The sequence below is a fragment of the Haliotis asinina genome, chromosome 11 (assembly GCF_037392515.1).
Source record: "Haliotis asinina isolate JCU_RB_2024 chromosome 11, JCU_Hal_asi_v2, whole genome shotgun sequence".
Classification (NCBI taxonomy): Eukaryota; Metazoa; Mollusca; class Gastropoda; order Lepetellida; family Haliotidae; genus Haliotis; species Haliotis asinina.
In genome coordinates, this window is record NC_090290.1 from 44,644,549 (window position 1) to 44,668,610 (window position 24,062).

General features: G+C 38.1%; 1 protein-coding gene across 2 annotated transcripts in view; it reads right to left on the reverse strand.

Moving 5' to 3' along the window:
- Window positions 1-633: 633 nt before the first annotated feature.
- Window positions 634-24,062, reverse strand: part of LOC137256530 (WAS/WASL-interacting protein family member 1-like) — a 46,305-nt gene continuing 22,876 nt past the window's right edge. Inside the window, exons 3-7 of one of the 2 annotated variants that reach the window (XM_067794373.1) lie at window positions 22,144-22,239; window positions 9,721-9,864; window positions 7,468-8,103; window positions 5,630-5,737; window positions 634-3,864 (exon numbers count right to left, since the gene is read on the reverse strand). In XM_067794373.1, the coding sequence (XP_067650474.1) occupies window positions 3,824-3,864; window positions 5,630-5,737; window positions 7,468-8,103; window positions 9,721-9,864; window positions 22,144-22,239 (1,025 nt within the window). In that variant the 3' untranslated portion in view covers window positions 634-3,823. The remainder of the gene's footprint in view (window positions 3,865-5,629; window positions 5,738-7,467; window positions 8,104-9,720; window positions 9,865-22,143; window positions 22,240-24,062) is intronic. The other variant, XM_067794374.1, reaches the window with a different exon arrangement.

A 24,062-nucleotide genomic window follows, 5' to 3' on the forward strand; every position in this document is an offset into this window, starting at 1 on the left:
TAGATCATAGAATTAGAAGTTACCATAACTATGTAGTTATCCGTCAGTCTACAAATATTTTTTGCTGTGCTCACTTTGTGGATTGGGCCATACATTTTCAACATTTACCAAAAAAGCCACAGGTTGGTGACAAATTCAGTGAGTACCTCGGTTTGAATTCTATAATCAGCACAGCCTTTATGTCTAAGGGAGCCAACTCTGTACAGAAGAAACTGTACCTTTCCACCTAATGTTTACTAACTGATTTCAGGTATGAGATACTGCTGAAAAAGTCTGATTTGGCAAGATAATTTCATTTAAACTACGGCTGACATGTGTACTAAAAGAAGCAACATTTTATCGCACAGTAATAATGTGAGAGTGAGTATATGCTTCCAAAAGACACATCAGCAACCCTACATCTATTTGCACAGAACTCCCGAGAATAACATACATACCTTCAACTGAAGATAAATTGGAAATGCTGAGTCAAATATTGATAAAATTATCGTAATCTATCAGGCAAGAATCCCTCTTTCCAGATGTATCCTAAATCCCGGCATCATCACTCTCCCAATAAGCACGCGAGGCATTCTGCAGATATTTACAATCCTAAAGAGGCATTAGTACCAATATAAAAGACAGGGGCAAATGTTCTGACTTGTGAAAGATCATTTTAATACAAACATATTTATATTTATACATGTGCAGTTTCATGAAACTTCCTGGTATAATATTGAAATTATTGTTATGTGAGACCTTAAAACTCAATACTAGCGAAAGCAGGTGCTTATTAGGTGAATATGGTTTTCCTTATTGTCATCTGTAACATAAAGGACCTAGGTGAGGTCTATCATCATTAAAATCAACCATGGCTTGGGTGCTAGCCAATCTATACAATATAAAAGATATGTCATGTTACCTTGTATAATGTTTATACACAGTGTGGTATAACTACTATATTCACTACATACAGTGAGCCCTGGAAAAAAGATCTGTTGTACCACTCCCTATACACACAGCTTCACACCAGCCCCAGGGGTTCAAAAATCCCACTGCCTGATGCCTGAGACTAGTCAGTTTTCATTTCAGGCAATGAAATAATGGTACCTTGTCTGTTGGCTACTAGATAATTTCTGTGTACGGTTTCGAACTGCAATTCATTTCATATCTGCTCAAGATGTAGCTATGCCACTTGACCCCAGACCTAAAATGTTACTGGGAACCAAACCAATGTTCATAGTGCAAGAAGGGAATGCTTTAACCATTAAACTTCCCGACCATCCTGCTAAAACATCAAGTCCTCCACTCATGAAAATCTTCCCTGGATCCTCCAATTTAGGCTGCTGATGTGAAGCTATGCTACAACACATCCTTGCTTTCTGGATGCCATTCTGCCAATACAAGAATACCCAACACAGTTATATCTATTTAAGTAAGTGATTTAGTATAATTTTAAGCCACATTCAGCAATATTCCAGCTGTGTGGCGGCGGTCTGCAAATATTCAAGTCTGGACAAGACAATCCAGTGATCAACTGCATGAGCATTGATCTACGCAGATGCGTAAATCTACTTGAACATCTACTTAAACCATTGTATCAGCTGGTATTCCTGATGCACTTATTACTGTAAATCAACTCCACCTACTTTACCAAAGACCACCTTAAATCAGCTTATTAATTAGTGAGGGCAATGTACGGCCAATGTGTCTTGGAGTAAGAGATTGAGTTTAGCTTTACACAGCCTTTAGAATATTTAGCAATATCATAGCAACAGACACTAGACATGGACTTTACATATTGTACAGATGTGCAGAATTGAACCTGGGTCTTCATCATGACAAGTGAATACTTTAACCATTAGGCTACAACACTGAGTCTCAGAAAATGGCAGCTGTGCATCATCTGACTCCGCCTCCTCAGGTTACGAAAACGCATGGCAGTTCAAATTGAGTGAATTGCTCACAGTGACACAAGTCGTATACATTTCACTTTTCCGAAAAAGAAAAACCAAAGCAGTTAGGACAAATCTGGAATGGAAACAGGCCTATAGCGGGGAACTCATTTTGGAATTGATGAATCAGATTTGTGAATTAGCCAGTATAAACTTATACAGCACTGCCCTAACAGGTCACTGTGACCAGACAGGTGCGTGGGGCCCAACAGTATATATGTAACTTATAGCATGTAACCTCAATGTGGAGGTCAAGGTGTCATGAAAAAAGCAGTAATTTCAGAATCTAACAAGCAGAGCTTTAATGAAAGACCAAATACCATAATCAGTACAAATCTAGCATGAAAACCCTTGAACATTGGGTACTGGCATGGCTGTGGAAGATAACTCTGTACAATGAAATACTGCAACAATCCAGGCTGACTTACCATGTGTCATAACCAGTTCCTACTTCTAATTCTAACATCATGGAGTCAACTACGATCAGTGTTGAAACAAATATGGGCATTCTTGCATTGGCTTAAACGCACTATAAAGTCTCAGTTTGAGCAATTTTCTTTCCTTCACCAATAGAATACAATGCTGGTGATAAATCCTGTTGCTTGTGCGAGTTACCTCCCCTTCATTTCATGCCTTTGTCACAACACTAATATCATTGAATGCAATATCTTTTCACGATGATGATTTTCAAATATAACACATTATTTCTAAATATTATACAATTCAAATAATATATCTAAATGTACAGGGTGGCATCCAGTCTTCAATGTCAAGGGAAATAACTGACACAAGCGGAGGATCATACCTCATAGGAACACCAAAGGGAGATAAATACAAGTCATCATGCAAATGAATACCACTAAATATTTGGAATGGAATGATTCTGCACCATCAAATTGCCCCATGTATCTACACCGAATATGGAGGGGCTTTAGTCTTGTGCCTTGGTCTTAAAGCCACAAAGTGAAAGTTACATAGTTATATCTGAGTAGCTACAAGGAAAACATTATTTATAACTTGCATAGCCAGAAATCAAATACTTCATGATAGTTCTCAACAAGAATAATTAATATTAGTCATCACCTTAAAAAAAAACAATTTTGTCATGTCAGATACACTCTGAAAATTACGAGTACTTCATGTAACTATTGTGTTTCTCAATAGCTTACAAAAACGAATTGTATTTCTATTAAATAAAATACAGGCCTAGTAAAAACATGAAATGATGGAATTAAGACTGTTGAATACAAGTTATACATGCAAATCGAACGCAACATCAGCAGTATTTGGAATAATGCAAATAATTAAATAGATGCAACATAAAGTCCAAACACAGACTACATGTGAATACAATCATCCCACAATCTCACTCCTACGAGGAAGCTACAAGCAGAGATGAATGACTGTTTGCTGTGTTATTTACACGTCCAGCGTAGCGCCACCTATATACAAGTCAATAGCGGAGAAGCTTCCAATATCCAGACAGACATATTGTGCTTGGTTTCTCAGCACCTTGTTTTTTTTCGAGGAAACAGTACTGAATGCCGTAGTCTTGTTTTGATAGAAACATGGCAGGCGTCAATCACTGATATCAACGACAGGTCCAGAGGTCTACCTCCGATGTTACAGTGTCAACACATTCATCAATTACTTATATATGGTCAATGTTGAAAATCGCAGATGAAAGAAAAACAAAATCCTCCTCAAAAGAAATGAAACCAACGTCCCAGAAGATTCAACCAGTCCTGGACAAGGGGTTGAGATGAGCACATAGATCTCGAGGCAGATGTGATCCAAGATGGCTGGCTACTTCTTTATACAATAGGGTCCCAATTGCACAGCAATAGTATAAGACTTCTATGTTTCTCCTATGTCAATCAGCCCTGTTTTCACCGCGGGGGAGGAGGCGGGGGTGCTCTTCTTTGACTTCCTGCAAAAAAGAAATGGCCGCAAAATTAATTATACATTTTTGTATAGGATGATAACAATTCACAGACTCATTAAAATTTATCCAACAAACATTTTAAATATTACTATGAAAGAATGCGAAGAATCCAAGTTTTACTTTGAGACAATGAATGATAAGTTCCGACACATCAATGTTCAAACAACAATACCTGACTGTATTTCTACTATCTTGAGCAAACACTTAAAGAAATAATTCAGTTTGACATGATGTCCCTGACATAGCATCCTCGATATCTCCAGGACATACGTTCTGACAAGTCTCTACTATACCCTGGACGCATCCACGGCTCAGCCCGATAAATTTATTACCTCCCTTGGCTGGGTTTTTATTCAATCAGGTGTCTACGCTTGGAAGTTGAGCGAACCTATCACAACTCGCTTTCGCTTTTCAAATTATCTAACCGATTAAAGTTGGCAAAGCAAACCATGCAGAGGTTTTCTGAAAGAGGTAGGAGGAGTTTTTGCACATACACATGTATTTTTTTTTCAAAATTTCGGACCTAAAAATATGTCTGTGTGATTTCCCCAAAATCTGAGTCGCATTGCGAGCAAACTTTCGCGACCGCTACCTTTCTTGACACTGGCAAGCTCGGTTATAACGACGGCCTAGCTGATTGGCTATTGTGAGAATGTGAAGCCAGCAAAGGGAGGTAATAAAATTATCGGGCCGACCCGTAGATGTGTCCAGGGTATAGTGGAGACGTATCGGAACGTATGCCCTGGAGATATCGAGGATGCTGACATAGAGGATACACACAATCTTCAGTGTAATCCCATTTTTACTAGATGAGTTAATGATTTGTTACTAAGTCTTTGAGTTCAATGAAAATGGTATTTCATTTAAGCGAGTTTAATATTCTGTGTATTACTCTCCACCAAAAACCAACAGAATCTGCCTACACTATGATGATTCTCAGCTTTCTGCTGAGTAAAGTCCAGCAAAAACTAAAATTGTGAGAGAGGTATTAGCATCGTGATGTCATAGCTGTAATACATTATGACATCATACATGTAGCGGTACTACATTAGTTTAATATTGCCATAAAAATATTAAACTGCATTATCTTTCACAGGTGAGTAGTAATTCTAATTTTTATCGGTTCATGTGATACGCCACATGTGTAATATGACTCATTATCCTGCCTCATGTAAGAATGTTGAGTTTTGATTGGTTCACATGACTGATTGAATTCCATGTACACCCATCACGATCCACGAGCAGGGAGTACAAAAGTCATATCATCTCGCCACACCTCGGTGACCACGCAAAGTGATAAAAGCGTGTATCACCAAGCCTTTAGTAACATGCTCTGCACTGAGGTCAACCAATCAGCTGGTGTTAACATGGCAGCAAGGAAACATGAACCGTGGCATCTCACATAAATAAGAACAAGTCGATTCAATGTATATTGTTTTCTTTTGATTTAGTAAATACATTCGTCTAGATAAATGTGTTATCACACCATGTCTTGGGAAATAGAGTGTTTAATCAATCCCTGGTAGGTTGTAATACAACCTTACTCGGGACTGATTTCTCTCGACACAATGTAATGGCTTAAAGCAACACACTACTGTGACGTACATGTCCAGTTTACAATAACGACAAACACAAGGATCTTAATATTTCTGTTTATGTTTGCTTGCAAGCAACTAAATGTTTACTGAGTAACTGTGAGCTATATATCGGATCATACAGAAAATATCCATATCCATCGCTATGTACTTACCATCACTAGCTCTGGGATTTCTACTGGGGTATGTTTTATTACTATTTGAAAAGGGCTCTGGTGGAGGCAGCTCGCTCATACTATGGAATCGGAAATTCTTCTCAAAATCTGAAAAAGACAAAAAATAGTTTGTCCTATTTCAAAATAAACATAGACCATAAAAATCATTGCAATCGAGATTTCTAAAATGTTTGGTGTTTAACACCGATCACAACAATATTCCAGTTGTCTGACAGTAGTCAGTGGCGAATGGAGTCTTGACTTGATGATCCAGCTATTATCAATGAGATTATGAACATCGATCTCAACTACTGGATTATAATGATGTGTCAATCAATGTATGCCAAAGTTACACCAGGCTCCTGAAGGCCACGACAACGCTGATTCCCTGAAGGGTATAGTGCTATGGGATTCTGGCCATTTCTCCCCCCCTCCAAAGTCAAGTTTTGTTAGGTCTATCATGGTATTCATGATGGGCTATTGGGAAATAGGTGCTGCCGAGTCCTGCAAACTCAAAGGTGCATAATGGAGCAGCTCCCAGTCCATTACGTTTCCACCTGGCCTGTCGTGTCCTGAAGGTTTTCCCTCAAGTTTCTCACGTTCTGATCAGGGATTTCACTGTTTTGTCATGATATTCTATGGAAACATGGACCCTGGCCAGCTTTGGTGCACGTTGGTGCCATCAGTATAAAATTTAGGCCTTCCAAGCTATAGCAGCAATTGTATCCAGAGAGACAAGAGCAGCATAAACTTGTGTTTTGTTTTCGCATGTTTGCAGAAGGGCACACATGGAGTCCTGCAGGGCATGGCGTTTCTAGTCCATCTGTACCAAATCAGAATATAGTAGAACCCAATCCTACTAATCCTTAATATTGTAAAACTTTACGGCATCCACAGAAGTCACAGACTCTCATTCAGTCAAACGTTTTCTCACATCCAACCCAATTTGTTACTGTTTCACTAAGTTTTGGCGAAATGGGGCTGTTGTGGACGATAGAGCACAGTGTAACCCTAGCATAAGTCTGGGTGTCTGCTCCTGTTAGTCACTTTTCACGACAAACATCATGTGAAGGCCAGTAAGTCAGATCTTCCCATGTATCAGTTTTCATATACAACATATAAGTTGACATATACAACCAACTGACCATCATCTATGACTTATAAAAGAGGGGAGTGAGTTTTTCTTCAAGTCTGTATATGTTAATGCTAATGTTGAGCAATTCTGCTTTCAGTAATGTGACACCAGGCTGTCAATATTTGAGTTGGATCTGGACAATACAGTGATTAAAACATGAGCATCGACCTGCACACTTTTAAATGGTGAAGTGGGAAAAGTCCTGAATTTTATTCATTACAACGAAGCACATGGGAAACATGTGGTCTCACCTTAGGCAAGTCAGTTTGTTCAAATTTGTCTCTGTTCACCCAGCAGAAAACGGGTACCCAGTGAGATGAAGTCCTGTGACCATAACCTTCTAGCGCCTAAGAGGCAGCTTGGGTTATCCAGGGTAATGATAATCAGATTCTGATTAGAGCATCCAGTGAGCAACTAGTCAGATGGATACTAGGCCCTATATAAGTGAATTATTATCATTATCATTATCAACCTAAACTGCAGCACACTTGCAAGAACATGCAAAGCAACATACTAACAACCCTGTTTTAATTGAGTTTCAAAACAAAATCCTATGGCTTAGAGTTAATTGTATTTCAGTATAGCCCAGTTTTATTATCTCAATGTTGTATGAAAGAGCAGGGTAACACAGATTGTATTAATTATACATGGATCCTGCCATAACAAAGGGCAGCAACTCTGCATGAAGACCCATGATACTTACCGTCACCTCCTGATCCATAAGAGCTTGAAGAACTTGGCCTCCTCAATGGGGGAGGGTTTGACGAAGGAGCAGGTGGGGGCCTGCTGGGTGCACTTGGGGCATGAGGGGGAGGGGGTGGAGGTACATCCTTCCTTGCAGGAGGTGGAGGGGGGCGGGCTGAAGGAGGCCCATAAGATCGTCCTATAGTACCCCCACTCTGATTGGATGTAGTTCTAGCTGGTGGGGGAGGGGCTGAGGGTCGGCTGGGAGGTGGGGGAGCATTAGTACGAGTAGGGGGTGGTGGGGCTTGATTCTGATGTGGGGGAGGAGGGGGTGGCAGGGGTCTTCCGACCATACTACTGGGTCTGCCTGATATGCTCCCTGATGCTGGTCGTGCAGGGGGAGGGGGAGGTTGACTCCGGGGCTGCTGTCTCATCGGGACCCCTGGGCCTACCCCGTTAGTACTGTTGTGCACTGGAGGGGTAGGTCGGTTAGAAGACTCTGTGGTATTTGGGATTGAAAATTTCTTATTCTGTGGTGGTGGAGGTGGTGGTGGTCCTGCACTGGGCGTTGTTCCGTTGCTGAGGCGGGAGGGATTATTGGTCACCGGTGGCCGTGGGCCAGGGGGACGGAGTGCTGGACCTGCTGGACCAGGAGCTGGAAGAAGAACCATTGGCTGTGAGGAGCAGGCTCTCAGGTGGTATAATGTTATATACCCCACAGACAGGATGATGCTTGAAATACACATCTACAACTATGGAATTATATACATACTAACCTGCAGACAAACCGTACACTGGAGACTACACATAGAGATAAAACTATGGAATAAATACAATACAACACAATGTATTGATATGTACACATATCTGGGGAATAAATATCAAAACATACTGTCAAGTGGGGAGTCACACATTCCAGAGGTAGGGGTGGGGGATGGGGGCTCACTCAGTCAAGGATGAAATCACACAGTCAAGAAGGAAACTTGCACAATCCAGCTGGGAACTCACACAATCCAAAAGGGAACTCATTCAATCCAGAGGGCAACTCACACAATCCAAAATAGAACTCACAGAATCCAGTGCAAACTCAGTAAAGGAAAACCCACATCATTTGGGGGTGGTCACACAATCCATGGGGCACTCACTCAGTCAAGATGGAAACCCATAAAATCCATAGGGGAACTCACACAATCCAGAGAAAACTCACACAATCCACGGTGCCATCACTCCACACAATCCAGTGGGGAACTAACACCATCCAGAGGGAAACACACAATCAAGAATAGCACCTACACAATCAAAAGGGGAACACACTATCCAGAAGAGAACTCCCACAAGGGAGGGCAAACTCACACAAGCCGGGGCAAACTCACACAATCCAGAGCAAACTCACACAATCCAGAAAGGAACTCACACAATTCAGAGCAAACTCACATACTCCAGGGAGGACTCACATAAAGCAGGAGGAACTCACATAATCCATGGGGTGTTCACTAAGACAAGAAGGCAATACAAACAATCCAGAGGGGAACTAACAGCATCCAGGGGAAAACACACAATCCAGACGGGTACACACACAAATAAAAGGGAACTCACAATCAAAAGGGGAACAAACAATCCAGACGGGAACTCCCACAAGCCAGGGCAAACACACACAATCCAGGGCAAACACACATAACCCAGGGCAAACTCACACAATCCAGAGGACAACATATACACTTGACACCAGTGAACAGACAAAGTCATCAATATCCCTAAAATACTCTTCATGAATATGTCATCTAGTTATGAATATGGTAAATGTTATATTGTCCTTCCCACTGATCTAATGATCTACCTTATATACAAGTAAATTATTCATACACTAGCATGCTTGTATCAATGACAGACTGATTGAGAGCCTCTGGGGTTTGATATACAAAGCTGATACTGGAAAAAGAGTGGTACTGTTGATTTCTGTCATTTGGTTCTTGAAAGTGGAATTAGAGCATTATAAAAGTTCTTACGTTCTGCTGAAGAGCTCTACCAGCAATTTCAATCAAAGGAAAATTTGTTGGCATAGAAATACCTTGTTTTATTCAGAAATCTACCAAAACACTCCAATTCATCAAATCTATTGGAATGTAAAGTTTGGTGACCAAATATCTAACAGTATATATCTTCTGCTCCTGAATACACAATTTTGCACAAAGTCCAAAGTAATAGCTGCAGCAAAATGCATTGCTGGGGGATAAAAATACGATTACACAACATCTAAACCCAAAATTCTCACCTCTATTTGCTGCTCCAGTTCTGCCCTTATTAGGTAATCGAGGTACTCCTCCAGCAAACAACCCGCCAAGACCTCCAACAGGTGGTCCTCCTCCTCCACCCCCGTCTGGGCCAGGTCCACTTCCACCTGCTCGATTTGTATTACCTGCAAAACATGGAAGAGTCCATTCAGTATTTTGAGGGTGGTTGCATAACATAAACAAAACTTGAAGCCCACAAATCAGCTTAAACTTAAATATTTTACACTGGATTAATTCATTCAAACCTGGTCACAAAAACACAAATTGTTTTTCCTAGTCTATCCTTCATAGTAAACATAGTTATGGAGCTGGTTGTCACTTCTGAGACCCCAGTTCCCCACATGGGTACAATGTGACGTCCATTTCTACTGTCCCATCTTATAATATTGCTTGAATATTATGAAAAATTCCCTCATTTTTTGCAAAAAGGCAATAATAAACAATGTTTGCATTTACTCAGAGTAAGTAAGAAAGAGGTATTTTATGTGCTAAGAATGAGTAAATGAGTAAGAATATTTTACATTGCTTTTACCGAAATTCCAGCAATATCAAGGCTGGGGACACCAGAAATGGGCTTACACATAATAAGCATGCATGAAACGAACCCAGTTTTTGGCACGACATGCAAATGCTTTAATCACTAGGCTACCTCAGCAACCCATCTACTAGACAATGTTTGCTGGTGACATAATCTGGGCCAACCCAGACTCAAATCCAGAATCAAACCCATGATACCAGTTTAAGGATTGCCCAAGGGAGGCAACTCTGCACCTTAGATGATTTGGCAACCTTTACACCTGTTAAATATTGATCTACAGATGAAGTGGACTGAAGCAAGGTTCCAGTACTGAGTTTGTTCTTGAAAAGGCTCTAGATACATAACCAAACACAAATATTTCACAACCTTGTTCTCAAATTGACTTATAAAGTTCTCCCAGTTGCAGAACCACCTCTTACTGTCTCTAGTCCATAAAACATACCATCTACTCCACATAGCCTTAAACACAAAACCCTATATGAAGCAAGTAACGATCCCTTTTTGTTTTAACACCCCACTTGGGCTATTGTTTAAGTTTAATTTAATTTAATTTAATTTAAGCTCTTGGTTTCTAAAAACATTACATATTTTCAGAGACTAAACATTAGTTTCCCCTTTCTTGCTGTTCACTAGCTTAGCACAGAATCTCTTTTACTCATCCAATCAAAATGCCTGCCCTGTACGAGTTTGTAAAATCTAGTTCAAAACTGTACTTACCTAAGTAAACCTATGATTCAATAATATGGGGTCTTCTCACCTACCCAACTCCTATGTTTCGGTGGAAGAAAGCACTGTGGTTCGGTAATCAACTTTAATTCCTTATTTTGTTCCCTGTGAAATAGCATCCTGGACCTAATGTGATAAATTATCAATAGTTTTCCTGAGAATTAAGGGAAGGAAGTCCACATGAGTCAAGATGTCTGTATGATAGAACACAAAGTCAAGTTGAAGACTTGCAGAGGAAACATCATGGAATAATGTCAGAATATTTAGCATTTATATAAAACAACGTTAAGGCAAAGAATCCTGGATATTTATCAAAATGGTGATTAAGTATGCTGTATCAACAAGGAAAACACGCCTGGTGTAACACCTGATCCTGTGATACTAACATGTATTTCAACAGATACACTACTTACACTCTGCAAAGGATCATAAACATTCGCAACTTGAACACAGAATGTGCATCCATTTAAACCTGAATAAATGATGACATGGCAACACATCTTTATGAAAACAGTCACTTTAAGCCAAATGCATGCCCCTGATACATGAGCAACCATTAAAATGGGTTTCATGGCACAAATCAACCATTTTGCACATCATGCCACAGGCCACTTACACGTACACAACACCTGTCAGTTACAGTTACAGGTCAACACAATGCAGTTGCATAATGAAAACTTGAATCTATACTTACAATGGGCCGAGACATTTAAACTAAATTTGTCCCCACAGGATTTTTCAGTTAAATCAATGCTTTGATCCTAAGCAAAGTGTGAACAGTATATATTCAAAACCTTATATATACATGGAATTATACAGAATTACTATAACAAAGTAGTTAAACATTAAGATGTCCGAGTTAGAAAATATTCCCAAATGTCCCAGCTGTTAGATGTGAACAAGAAACTGGTAGTGTCAACAAGGAACATTAGATCTTCCACAACCAACTGCTTAGAAGTAAGTAGTAAACATGTGCATCTGAAAACGTCAATATTCACATGTAATAAATTATACAAAAAACATCATACATACAGTTTGAAAGAACATCTTTCACTTGTAGCCAAGCCAACATTTTGCGAGGCAGAAAATCAGTGGTATGCGGAAACCACCAAATACTTATTGCTATTTTCTGGCCTTCATCCGCCTCACATTGACCTGGTCAGTCTATTTGCTTTAGCCTTCACACTGACCAGAAAACATGTGAAGACTACACATCTTTGACTTTGACGACAAGCGGTGACTGTGTCTCACAACTAGTGTTTACAAATCTGTCGAAAATAGTACACTAGCCCCTGAACGTAATTACACTTGTAACAGATTACAAGGCTGTTGTAACAGATTACAATGCTGTTGTGAAGTTATTCAAGGATCGGGAGATAATGAATGGATCTAAAAGTGAATTAGTTAATTTAGTGAAAGGCCGCTTTTTACATTGTTCCAGCTAAATAGTAGCATGCAACTTAAGGCAGCAATGCAGATTTCAAACATTTACCACTTTTGTTGTTTTTTTTTGTTTAACAATGCTCTCAGCAGTATTTCCACTATATGGTGGTGGCCTGCAAATAATCCAGTCTGTACCATTCAAATCCAGTGATCAAAAGCATGAGAACTGATATGTGATCCAGCGATCAACAGCTTGACCATTAATATGTGATCCTGTAATCAACAGCATGAGCACTGATACATGACTCAGTGATCAACAGCATGAGCATTGGTACATGATCCAGTGATCATGGAATGAGCATCAACACTATCATGATACAATGACAAATGTCAACAAAACAATGAGCCAGACCACATGACCCCAGTAAACAATCTACAACAGCATACTATGAAGTAATACTCCTTAGCCTTGACAATTAAACCGTTGATGAGAATGTTTATTAAAATCAAACGAACGAACACCAACAACAAAATATTGAATTATTAGCCAGAAGTCAGGGCAACAATAATAAAGCTATTGTTGTAGCAAATCATAAAGAAAAACTTGACAGCACAGAAACCTGCTGGATTCTGTGGATTGGCCCTGAGTAAATAATCGAGTCTGGACCAGACAATCCAGTGATCAACAGCATGAGCATAGATCTGTGCGATGGGGAACTGATGACATGTGTCAACTAAGTCAGCGAGCTTGACCACCCAATCCCGTTCGGTGCCTCTTACGAAAAGCATTATGCTCTTCAGTAGGAGAATGGACATTCAAAAGATTATTTTAAAGTGGCAATATAAAAAAACATTCAAATGATGCAAAGTTATAATCTTTGTAAATTGTACTTTGAAAAAAGATACAACACAATTTGTAATTGCAACATTGAATGTAAACATCATAGTGATTCATGTGTGACATACTTTTAAAGTGTATTATATATTTTAGAACAGTTTTCAAACACAATTTTCCACCAGAACGTCCAGCAAAGGCTACAATTGATTCACAACATCCGATGCAAATATATTAACCATAATATCTTCTGAAAGAATTCTTTGTGCAAAATCCTTTTTTTCCCCCTTAATTACTGTTTCAATAAAAACAAGTTGGTGGAAGTGATTATAAAGTGACATTTGACCTGAGAGACGCATATTTTAAATAAGCTGATCATGTCAACGGAAATATTCATTATACGGCCCCAGCGGGTGACAGGCAGTTATAACATTTCATAACACCACAGCAATCAACACTTCCCGTCCCACTGCAAGCTAGATCACATGGGGCATGTCAAAAGCCATCATGTTATGCAATACCGGATATTGAACTGCATAGCTTTTGGACTGATTAAAATATGACTTTCATGCCTAAATATTTCCACAATCAGGTATTCGCTAAAGCAGCAATAAAAACATAAAAATGGCTCAATATCTGCTATCAATGATAGTTTTAAGGCGATGGATCATTTTGAGAATGACGATACACTTGAAATGATTCATTTTTGTGTAATCTTATATTTGAAATATTGAAAATTGTGATATTCTGTTGCAATCTGGATAAAGTCAACTAATTAGGCTAAATACATAAAGAGAGATGTTTCTCAGGCATTGTCGCATCACTTCTATTTGTGCTCATAACAAGTTTTTATTGTCGTTTAAAATAAATAATTCTGACTTGGCTGCGTCCCTCTCATCTATCTGTCCTCCAGAAGAATGAATGTCTGTAAGAAAGAGTGTGACTGAATCTACAACTCATTAACACCTGCAAAACTTTCCAAGATGTATTTCTAAGAGAAAAAAATATAAAAACGTGCTCTCCCTCATCACTGTTTTGCTGTCAAAACTTTTTTAAAAAGTCACTGCCCTCGTCACTTTTGAAAAAATATACACGAGAAACTATTAACTTTTTTTATTCAGCCTTATTGTTATATGGTAATGGCTTTCTGTTCCATACACAGTGACTGAAATTAAAAACAGAAAGTGAAGTGGCCACTTGAAAACTCTATTAACAAGGCTTGTCATTTCATCTGAAGCAGTCAGTAACTGTAAGTATCAGTCTGTGGCAAATCTCTGTGTTACTAGACTAAACAAAAACTTGTGGCTAAAGTCACAGCCAGCCAGAGCCAAATGTTTTATGCAATGAACATACAGTGAACACGTGCTGAAGAATGTTCACACAAAACCATATATTCCATTTAAAAAAGGTAGGGGATTTTGGATTTACAAGACTGATAAAATGCAAATGATAATACCAAGGAGGAAAGAAATGATGATGAAGAGAAATTGATTAATCACATGTCTCTGACGTCACTTATACACGCTCATCTCACTTTTTGCACTGCTCCTTTTCTTGCCACACGTGTAACAAACTGAGAAAATGGACCAAAAAGTGATGGTAGTTTCTTAAACATCTTTTAATATTTTTGAGAGAAAAACTGTGGAACTTGTTTCTACCAATGGTCTGTTGTTTTTCACTGCACTCCGCGTTTGTTTCTTTTGTGTCTATTCAACTTTGTGTTAGACTGTAATTCATCGGTATTATACTATTTCAACAGACTGAAGTTTTACGCAACATCCCAGCAATATTCAGCGGGGAACACCAGATATGGTCTCCGTATTTTGTGGGGAAAGGAACCCAGGTCTTGATGAGCAAACACCTCAGATTCTGGCTATCCTACTGCCTCACTCCTAATGATGTAAAACTGTCCAGCAGTTTTGAGAACACTGGAGACTATTTTCACATACACTGCTACACACTTTGATGTGTATTGACACAGAAAACATTCTTCCTTGTTCAGATGGGAAATGAACTTTAAACTCAGAGGAAATGAAATGCATTATCCTACACAAGTGAAGTTTAAGAACATCAGTTTCTTTCCTATTTCTGTAATTAATTTGTCAGGGCATATGAAAGAAACATCCATGAAAGTTGTAACAACAATTAATGATGGGATTTTGAGGAGGTGATGTATTTCACTAAAAAAAACCCCCTCTACCCAATTACTTCTCAAACTGATGCCCAAGGACATTTACTGTAAAGTATGGCTGCATTCAACTCATGGACCAATAATTTCAACTTTTTTAAACCTTAGTCTGTCGCATATATTTCAACTTTCATACCATGCAGCAAATGGTCTGCATCCCCCTCAAAAAAAACCCAAAAAAACCCAGTAAGTTATATCCTTCAGTTTATTGTAAGAATGGCTGTCCTAGATGCAGTTTACAGTATTCTGGATTTTGGAGGACTGTAGGAGTGCCAACCTGTGACATGCACAGCTCCTTGAAATGAGATCCACATAGGCAAGTTCTTTGCCAAGCACGACATGTGCAGTATCGGCCATAACAATATTTAGTGATGTTCTTCATGCTAACAGTTTGAAACCTTTGTCAGAGGGATTGTAAGAACCTTCCATATGGATATAATGTTCATTATACAGTAAAAATACAGTCCAATATAATCTGAAAATATTTTTTTAAAATGTCATTTTAGCTTTTTAACTTTACGCCAATGTTGAGTGGTGATTATGTTGTCAGTAAATATACAAAAACTTCCAGTGATCTGTACAGCACATCCTCATTACAATACCCCTCTTTATAGTGCCATAACAGCTTCACTGACAATAATAATAATATAACACTGACCATATTAACATGTGACTGTTAAATCTAGTCACCTCATTTTAACACAATCTTAATACTGCCATACAATTTCACATAATTTATCAATGATTTAAGTTATAGTGGTACATATATACTTATGTTTAGTCTATACAACTCAGAAGAAATAACTACATTCACGAAGTACACATACAGCCAAGTAATATATAACTTATACTTCCAGTGTATACAGCCCAGGAGATTTCATAATTACATTCACAAAGTACATATACTGCCCAGTAATATCACACATGTATTCCCAGTGTATACAGCCCTGGAGAAATCATACTAATATCCCTAGTGTATACAGCCCAAGATATATCATAATTACATTCACAAAGTACATATACTGCCCAGTAATATTACACTCATATTCCCAGTGTATACAGCCCTAGAGAAATCATACTAATATTCCCAGTGTATACAGCCCTGGAGAAATTGTACTAATATCCCCAGTGTATACAGCCCAAGATATATCATAATTACATTCACAAAGTACATATACTGCCCAGTAATATTACACTCATATTCCCAGTGTATACAGCCCTGGAGAAATTGTACTAATATCCCTAGTGTATACAGCCCAAGATATATCACAATTACATTCACAAAGTACATATACTGCCCAGTAATATTACACTCATATTCCCAGTGTATACAGTCCTGGAGAAATTGTACTAATATCCCCAGTGTATACAGCCCAAGATATATCATAATTACATTCACAAAGTACATATACTGCCCAGTAATATTACACTCATATTCCCAGTGTATACAGCCCTGGAGAAATCGTACAAATATCCCCAGTGTATACAGCCCAAGATATATCATAATTACATTCACAAAGTACATATACTGCCCAGTAATATTACACTCATATTCCCAGTGTATACAGTCCTGGAGAAATCGTACTAATATCCCTAGTGTATACAGCCCAAGATATATCATAATTACATTCACAAAGTACATATACTGCCCAGTAATATTACACTCATATTCCCAGTGTATACAGCCCTGGAGAAATCGTACTAATATCCCCAGTGTATACAGCCCAAGATATATCATAATTACATTCACAAAGTACATATACTGCCCAGTAATATTACACTCATATTCCCAGTGTATACAGCCCTGGAGAAATCGTACTAATATCCCCAGTGTATACAGCCCAAGATATATCATAATTACATTCACAAAGTACATATACTGCCCAGTAATATTACACTCATATTCCCAGTGTATACAGCCCTGGAGAAATCGTACTAATATCCCCAGTGTATACAGCCCAAGATATATCATAATTACATTCACAAAGTACATATACTGCCCAGTAATATTACACTCATATTCCCAGTGTATACAGCCCTGGAGAAATCGTACTAATATCCCCAGTGTATACAGCCCAAGATATATCATAATTACATTCACAAAGTACATATACTGCCCAGTAATATTACACTCATATTCCCAGTGTATACAGCCCTGGAGAAATCATACTAATATCCCCAGTGTATACAGCCCAAGATATATCATAATTACATTCACAAAGAACATACACTGCCCAGTAATATCACACACATATTCCCAGTGTATACAGTCCTGGAGAAATTGTACTAATATCCTCAGTGTATACAGCCCAAGATATATCATAATTACATTCACAAAGTACATATACTGCCCAGTACTATTACACTCATATTCCCAGTGTATACAGCCCTGGAGATATCATACTAATATTCCCAGTGTATTCTCTGGATGTATATGTATATTCCCAGTGTATAGCGTCCGGTAGATGTCATAATAATATTCATAATATATAGCGCAGGAGACATCACACTTCTATTCCCAGTGCATACAACCCAGAAGATATCCTTCTTATACAAACAGAGCATACATAGTCTAGTAATATCATGTTTAGATTCACAGAGTACAAATGCAGGTCAGGACATATCACACTAATATTCCCAGTATGTACAGCCCAGGAGACGCCATACTACTAATACCAAGACTATACACCCCTGAAGATATGATACTTATATTAAGAGTATATTCAACTATTTACTAATATTCCCCAGCTAAATGGATATCATGCTAATATTTCCAATGTATACTGCCAAGGAGATATCATACTTAAATTCTCAGTGTATGCAGCCCAGAGGATAGCATCATGACATTCACAGAGTACACATACAGTCAAGTAATATCATACTTGTATTCCCAGTGTATACAGTCCAATCGCTGGTGTCCAGGCAGTTATAGTTGTATCTTGTTCTGGGGTTTATCAGTCAATACTACCATCTCCCTGCCTGTGGTAAACTTGCATACAAAGACAAAAGGGAAGTAACAAGCTTGTATACAACAGGCAGTTTGCCGGTGGACAATAGTCAATGCATACAAGTGGCCCTCAGCTCATCTTAGCCAGGAAACCATGTCTACGTTTGACCTTGCTCAGGAACACTTCAACATCCATCTTGTCAACATTTCCAAAATTGTTGTACACCAGAATATAGTTTCATATAATAACCATGACAACCTGTACAAAGCATGAGTCATCAGATGATCTGTGTCTACCCACACTGCTTAACATATCATGATCAGTTACTGAGGAATTTAGAACACAGCAGCTGAAAAGACCGAAATTGAAAAAACCAAAAAAAACAAAAAAAAAAAACCCCTTTGTTCACTGAGGATGGTACATAGGCAAAAATGGTAAGTCATGGTTTCATGTTATTTCTTTGCAAATTATATTTTGGATTGTTCAGCCTCATTTTGAGCTCAAACCATTTTTCGTATTCCCCATCTAAACCAGGAAGAAATCATTTCTACGTTGATAAACATCAAAGTGTGCAATAAGCAGTGTGCATAGAAATCAACTCTTGTTCTTCCAAAATTGCCTACCAGTTTCACATCATAAGGTCAAGTTTGCTATGCAGGGTGAAACACAATATTACAAAGTGCAGTCTAGTTTTTGCTCTAACTCGAACCAGCTGCAAGTAATTTTTGAGTGGATAAACGTTTGGACACAACATTTAAATAATTTAATTGCATCTTTCATTACATACGGAAATAATAGCAGAGCAAATGGAATTTGACTGGTGCAACTTGGTTTTTATCTTCGGTTGCACCTGGTGCAAGTAACCTAACATGTTTTCAATCGAACCCTGCTATGTCAGTGATCTCAGTTGGTTTTGTACGAGTGCATGCACATATGAAATTAGAAATATGTGGTCCAAATGTTTTTGCATGAAATTTTCATTAGAGTGACTCATGAATCATTCCGAAAGTTATTTTTTTCAATATGTTTAAGTTTTAATGTGCTTTTTCAAATTTAAGAAGATCAAAATCAATGATTCCAAAACCCATAAAATATTTTTTGCATGTTCATATTAGTTTTTTTGCGTCAAAAACCCAGGTTTCTGTGTTAACGCGAACACTGTATGTTATCACCATAACAACATCTTGACTATATCGTCCATTGCAGTCAAAAATACTACAAAGCTGTTGCACACTTTCGTGAAAGTTGTTTGAGTTAAACATTTTTAATTCCATATAGTGCAGGTTTTGTGTCAATCCATGTATCATTAAACCTAGTAACTACCTATCAATACATTTGACATAATTCTCCAACCAAGCACCTGTCACACAGGTCAGTTGGAGTATGTTCACTCTTGCCGATGGCATAGTAATTACCACCCACAGATGTGTTTGTCACCTGAGAAATACAAGCTCACATTCATCAAATGACGTCATGAAACATATACACAACTGCCCCTTGAGCAATTCAAGCGCTGACTCTTAAATTTCAACAACATTAAAGTCTAATTTTAGATTCCTAGTTAACATGCGAATCTAGAATGAAAAAAATGATTTGCTAAAAACTCCAGTCTCACAGCCCTGAGCCACATTATTTTCCCTACTGCTTGGCTCTTCTGCAATGCTAAAGCCCTATATGAAACACGTCCTCAGGTTCTGAACTGACCACCTCGCTGGGGCTTCTTTTCAGTTTTGACAGGCTTATTTGTTACTTTCATAATCATATATATTCTGAGACTAAGAGAGACACTTACCTACAGGGTGTCATCTTACATATAAGATCATCTCAATTCTGAATACATACAGTGAAAAGAGGAGAAGGACAAAACCATTTCTTTACCATCATGCCAAATTTTACATGACAATCAGAAGCATGCAGGTGTGTACAATATCATACATCACAATGTCTGCATGACAAATAATGGAATATCCCATGCAAAATATAGTATAATGTTTAGCAAGGGATGAAATTATACCCTAACTTTATCTTCAAGTGATGTATTGTGACGGACTAAATGGAACATTATTACCAAAAGAGCAGTAAACTGTGATTTAAAACTTTGAAATCAATTACTGCGACATGATATCATACTGAAACCACCAAATAAATGAATTTTAGTTTTGTCTGTACATTGGAAAAATTGCATATATGCAATTAGTCCTCCAAAATGAAATGGCATTTTGAAAGAGGATAAAAGACGTGTTGACACTGAGGATATGGCTGTGGAAGTTTGAACATGTAGGAGGAAATAGATATCTTGCAAGATACAGCACTCCCAGACATTTTGATGGGTAACATTAATATTTTCAGAACACCAGCCAGCAATGCTACGACAGCTTGCATATCATCACAGCTGTAAATGAATCACTTACGAATGTATCGAAACTATAAAACTCATAAAAACAATAATGAATAATTCTGTAAATCTGCAGTAACCATGTCAGCTGCTACCTGTGAACAATTTTCATGCATGACTTGTAGCTACACAAATCCATATCCTTATGTTTTCAAATTGGAATTCCTCATGGAAATTGGGACCCAACTAGGTATTGAAAGTGCAAAAAGAGTCGCCAGCAGTTTGGCTCCTAATGCCCAACCTTCGGCAAGCTCAATCTGGATACCCATCTTCAACATGCTCTTGATAAAAATCTACAGGTTGGGTTGGATGGTTTGTTGTTTGATGCTGCATGCAGCACTATTGCAGCCGTAAGGCGGCACTCAGTAAATAATTGAAACCAGACAATCCAGTGATCAACGCCATAAGCATCGATCTACGCAACTGGGATACGACGACACGAGTCTGACAACCCACTCCTGTTAGTTGCGACAAGCATGGGTTGCTGAAGATCAATTCTAAACTAGACCTTCATGTGTTGATAAAATCTGGGTAAATAAAGTAGTACTACATAGCCAATAAGGCAGCTCTTGACACCAGCTATCAGTATATTAACTTATACTTATTATATAGCATACTAACCTCAGATAAATTACTTTCAAGAAACTGATGGATATACATGCTGAAAGCTATATGCCCCAGTTTTTCAAACCAGGTAAATACAATCACATTCAATTCAACAGCATTAAGAGTTAAGAACAGCATAAGGACACTTCAATGCAAGCATCATTTCAAACCACTCGATGATACTTCAGTTCAATAGAAATATGGATATATGGTCAAAAATAATACAGATAGAACACATAGCCAAGAAAAGAAAAAGAGAATAATCGGATTAGAGTGTATATGGGATATACGACTCAATGTTTCATAGGGATATTCCAGCTCTCATGTTGGTGCATCACTGACTGTTACATATGTTGTCATGTAAATAGTATTTCCTTTTGCAGGGACTGATTCAGAAACCCCAAGTGTCTACCAAATTAGGAAAAAACATTTTTAAAATAATCAACAATTTGTTAAAAATTGCCTTAAGTGAAAAAAGAAAATCGAAATCTTTCATTTCAGGTCTTTGATATAGTATTTTTTACTACATTCACAAATAATGGCTTTGGCTAACAAAAAAAAACAAACATTAAATGAGTTACAATAGACATTAATTCCAGTTAAAATGACTCATTTGATCAAGGGCTAATGATAAGTCTTTGAAAAGGCTGATACAAAATCAATGCATTGACACATTTTCAAATCACTTCTTCAGTTTGCAGCAACACCATCATTACGTGATCCTTATCAAACATTGAGCTGTATAGTATAGATGAGCGATATGATCATGCAAGCGATGAAACTACCATCATCCTTCGACCCAGCCCACTTCGGCATTTTCGGTGGCATGCGAGCAGGATGGCTCGCCACAGTGTTAAATTTGTTGGCCGGCTTTGAGGACCCTGTTGCAGTAAAACACACAGTGCAAACAACACAAATACGAGGCATGCACAAATAAACATGACGATGACAGTGTATCGAGGAGTGGAAGCTAGATCGTAAGTACTGTGGACAGTGTCAAAAAGGAATTTTGAAATGCCTGTTTGAAGCATTTGCTATCAGGAAATGGTCTTCAGCTTAACGATTACACATTAAAAATGGGGTATCGTATTCACCATAATATAAACTAATTTCACTGAATTTTAAGAGTAATAATGGGATGTTATGATTGATCATAGGAAGTATGAGAAGTGTTTTAGGGACGAAAAACAAAAACACATGAACTTTAAAATTGGGGTATCCAATTCAACCGTAAATATAAATTTAAATTAATTCAATTTTAAACCTATTAATGGAATGTCATAATTGGATATGATTGCCAACTCTTTAAGGGACCAAAAAAACAGGAAACTTTTTAACACCGTCAAAAAACAAAACTGAAAAGTGAAACTGCAGAGAGATAAAAATGACGCCTCTAAAACTGATCTAAGTGAGTGAGTTTAACAGAACACTAATGATACAATGAACACATGTGCCACTTATCATACTTGGGACACTGATAAACCTTTGTATTTATCTCCATGCATATACATATATATATATGACAGCACATCTTAACAAATAGGAAGTTTGTCACAGGATGCACTGCTTTGACCTGCACCGTACAAATGCTCAGTAAATCAAAGGATACTTCCTCTGCATAGTAATTATTAAATAATTAAAGTTCAGATAGACCACTGCAGCACATCAATCAATGATAAATGTGTCTAACAGAGATTGGCTGGAATAACTATGATCACGGGTTCATCATGACGATCTAAACATCTTGGACCTGCATCACTTCCCTCCTTTTCTCATATATTTATGTTCGTTTCTTTCTTTCTTTTTAAATGCTTCCCACATAAACATTCAAGCAAAATGATAACAATCTGTAAAATTAAGTCTGGACTGAACAATCCAGTGACTGACATCAAGAACATCAATCTATACAAATGAGTAGCAACGAATCCCAGTAAGCGAGTGAGCGGTGCTTTGTGCTGCTTTTACAAATATCCCATCAATATTACTGCCAGGGACACTGAAACGGGCTTCACAGTTTGTACCCATGTGGGGAATCAGACTTAGGTCTTAAGAGCAAGAAGCGACCACTTCAACTACTGAACTATAAATATTCTGCAGAATCACATATTTGAAAGCAATAAAAACAGAAGGAATCAACTTGCCATATCATACTTGTTCCCTCCTGCGACAAGCTTGGGATGATAAACACTAATTCTAACCTGGATCTTCACAAGGGTTCTGTCGAAACTTGTAAACCAACAAAAAACCCAACTCTCACATACTGTCGATGTCTATGTCCAACAGGATCACATTATGTTGTAACAAAAACAATGACCATATTGTTCATTGCAACATCCAGAACAATCCCTGTGACACACACAACAGTCCAGACTGCACTGGATCATTTCGCAAACAAACTGAAACAAGCACATAACAAGAGACGGAAGGAATGAAGACAATGAAGGAAGACAACATGAAACAGGAGTACGAGAAGGAGGAAGAACAAATGGTCAATGAAAATGAAACATTACCTTGAACAAATTTCAACATCCTCAGTCCCAGTATGTACTAGTTCATAATTGGCAGTTATCATTAACATATTTCTGACATTCAAGGGACCATTATCACCGTGCTGATAGTATTAACAAGTTTATGTAATGACGGCAATCAACAAGCTGGCTATAAAAGCAGGTCATCGTGTTTGTGCCATTGTTCCGTATGTGAT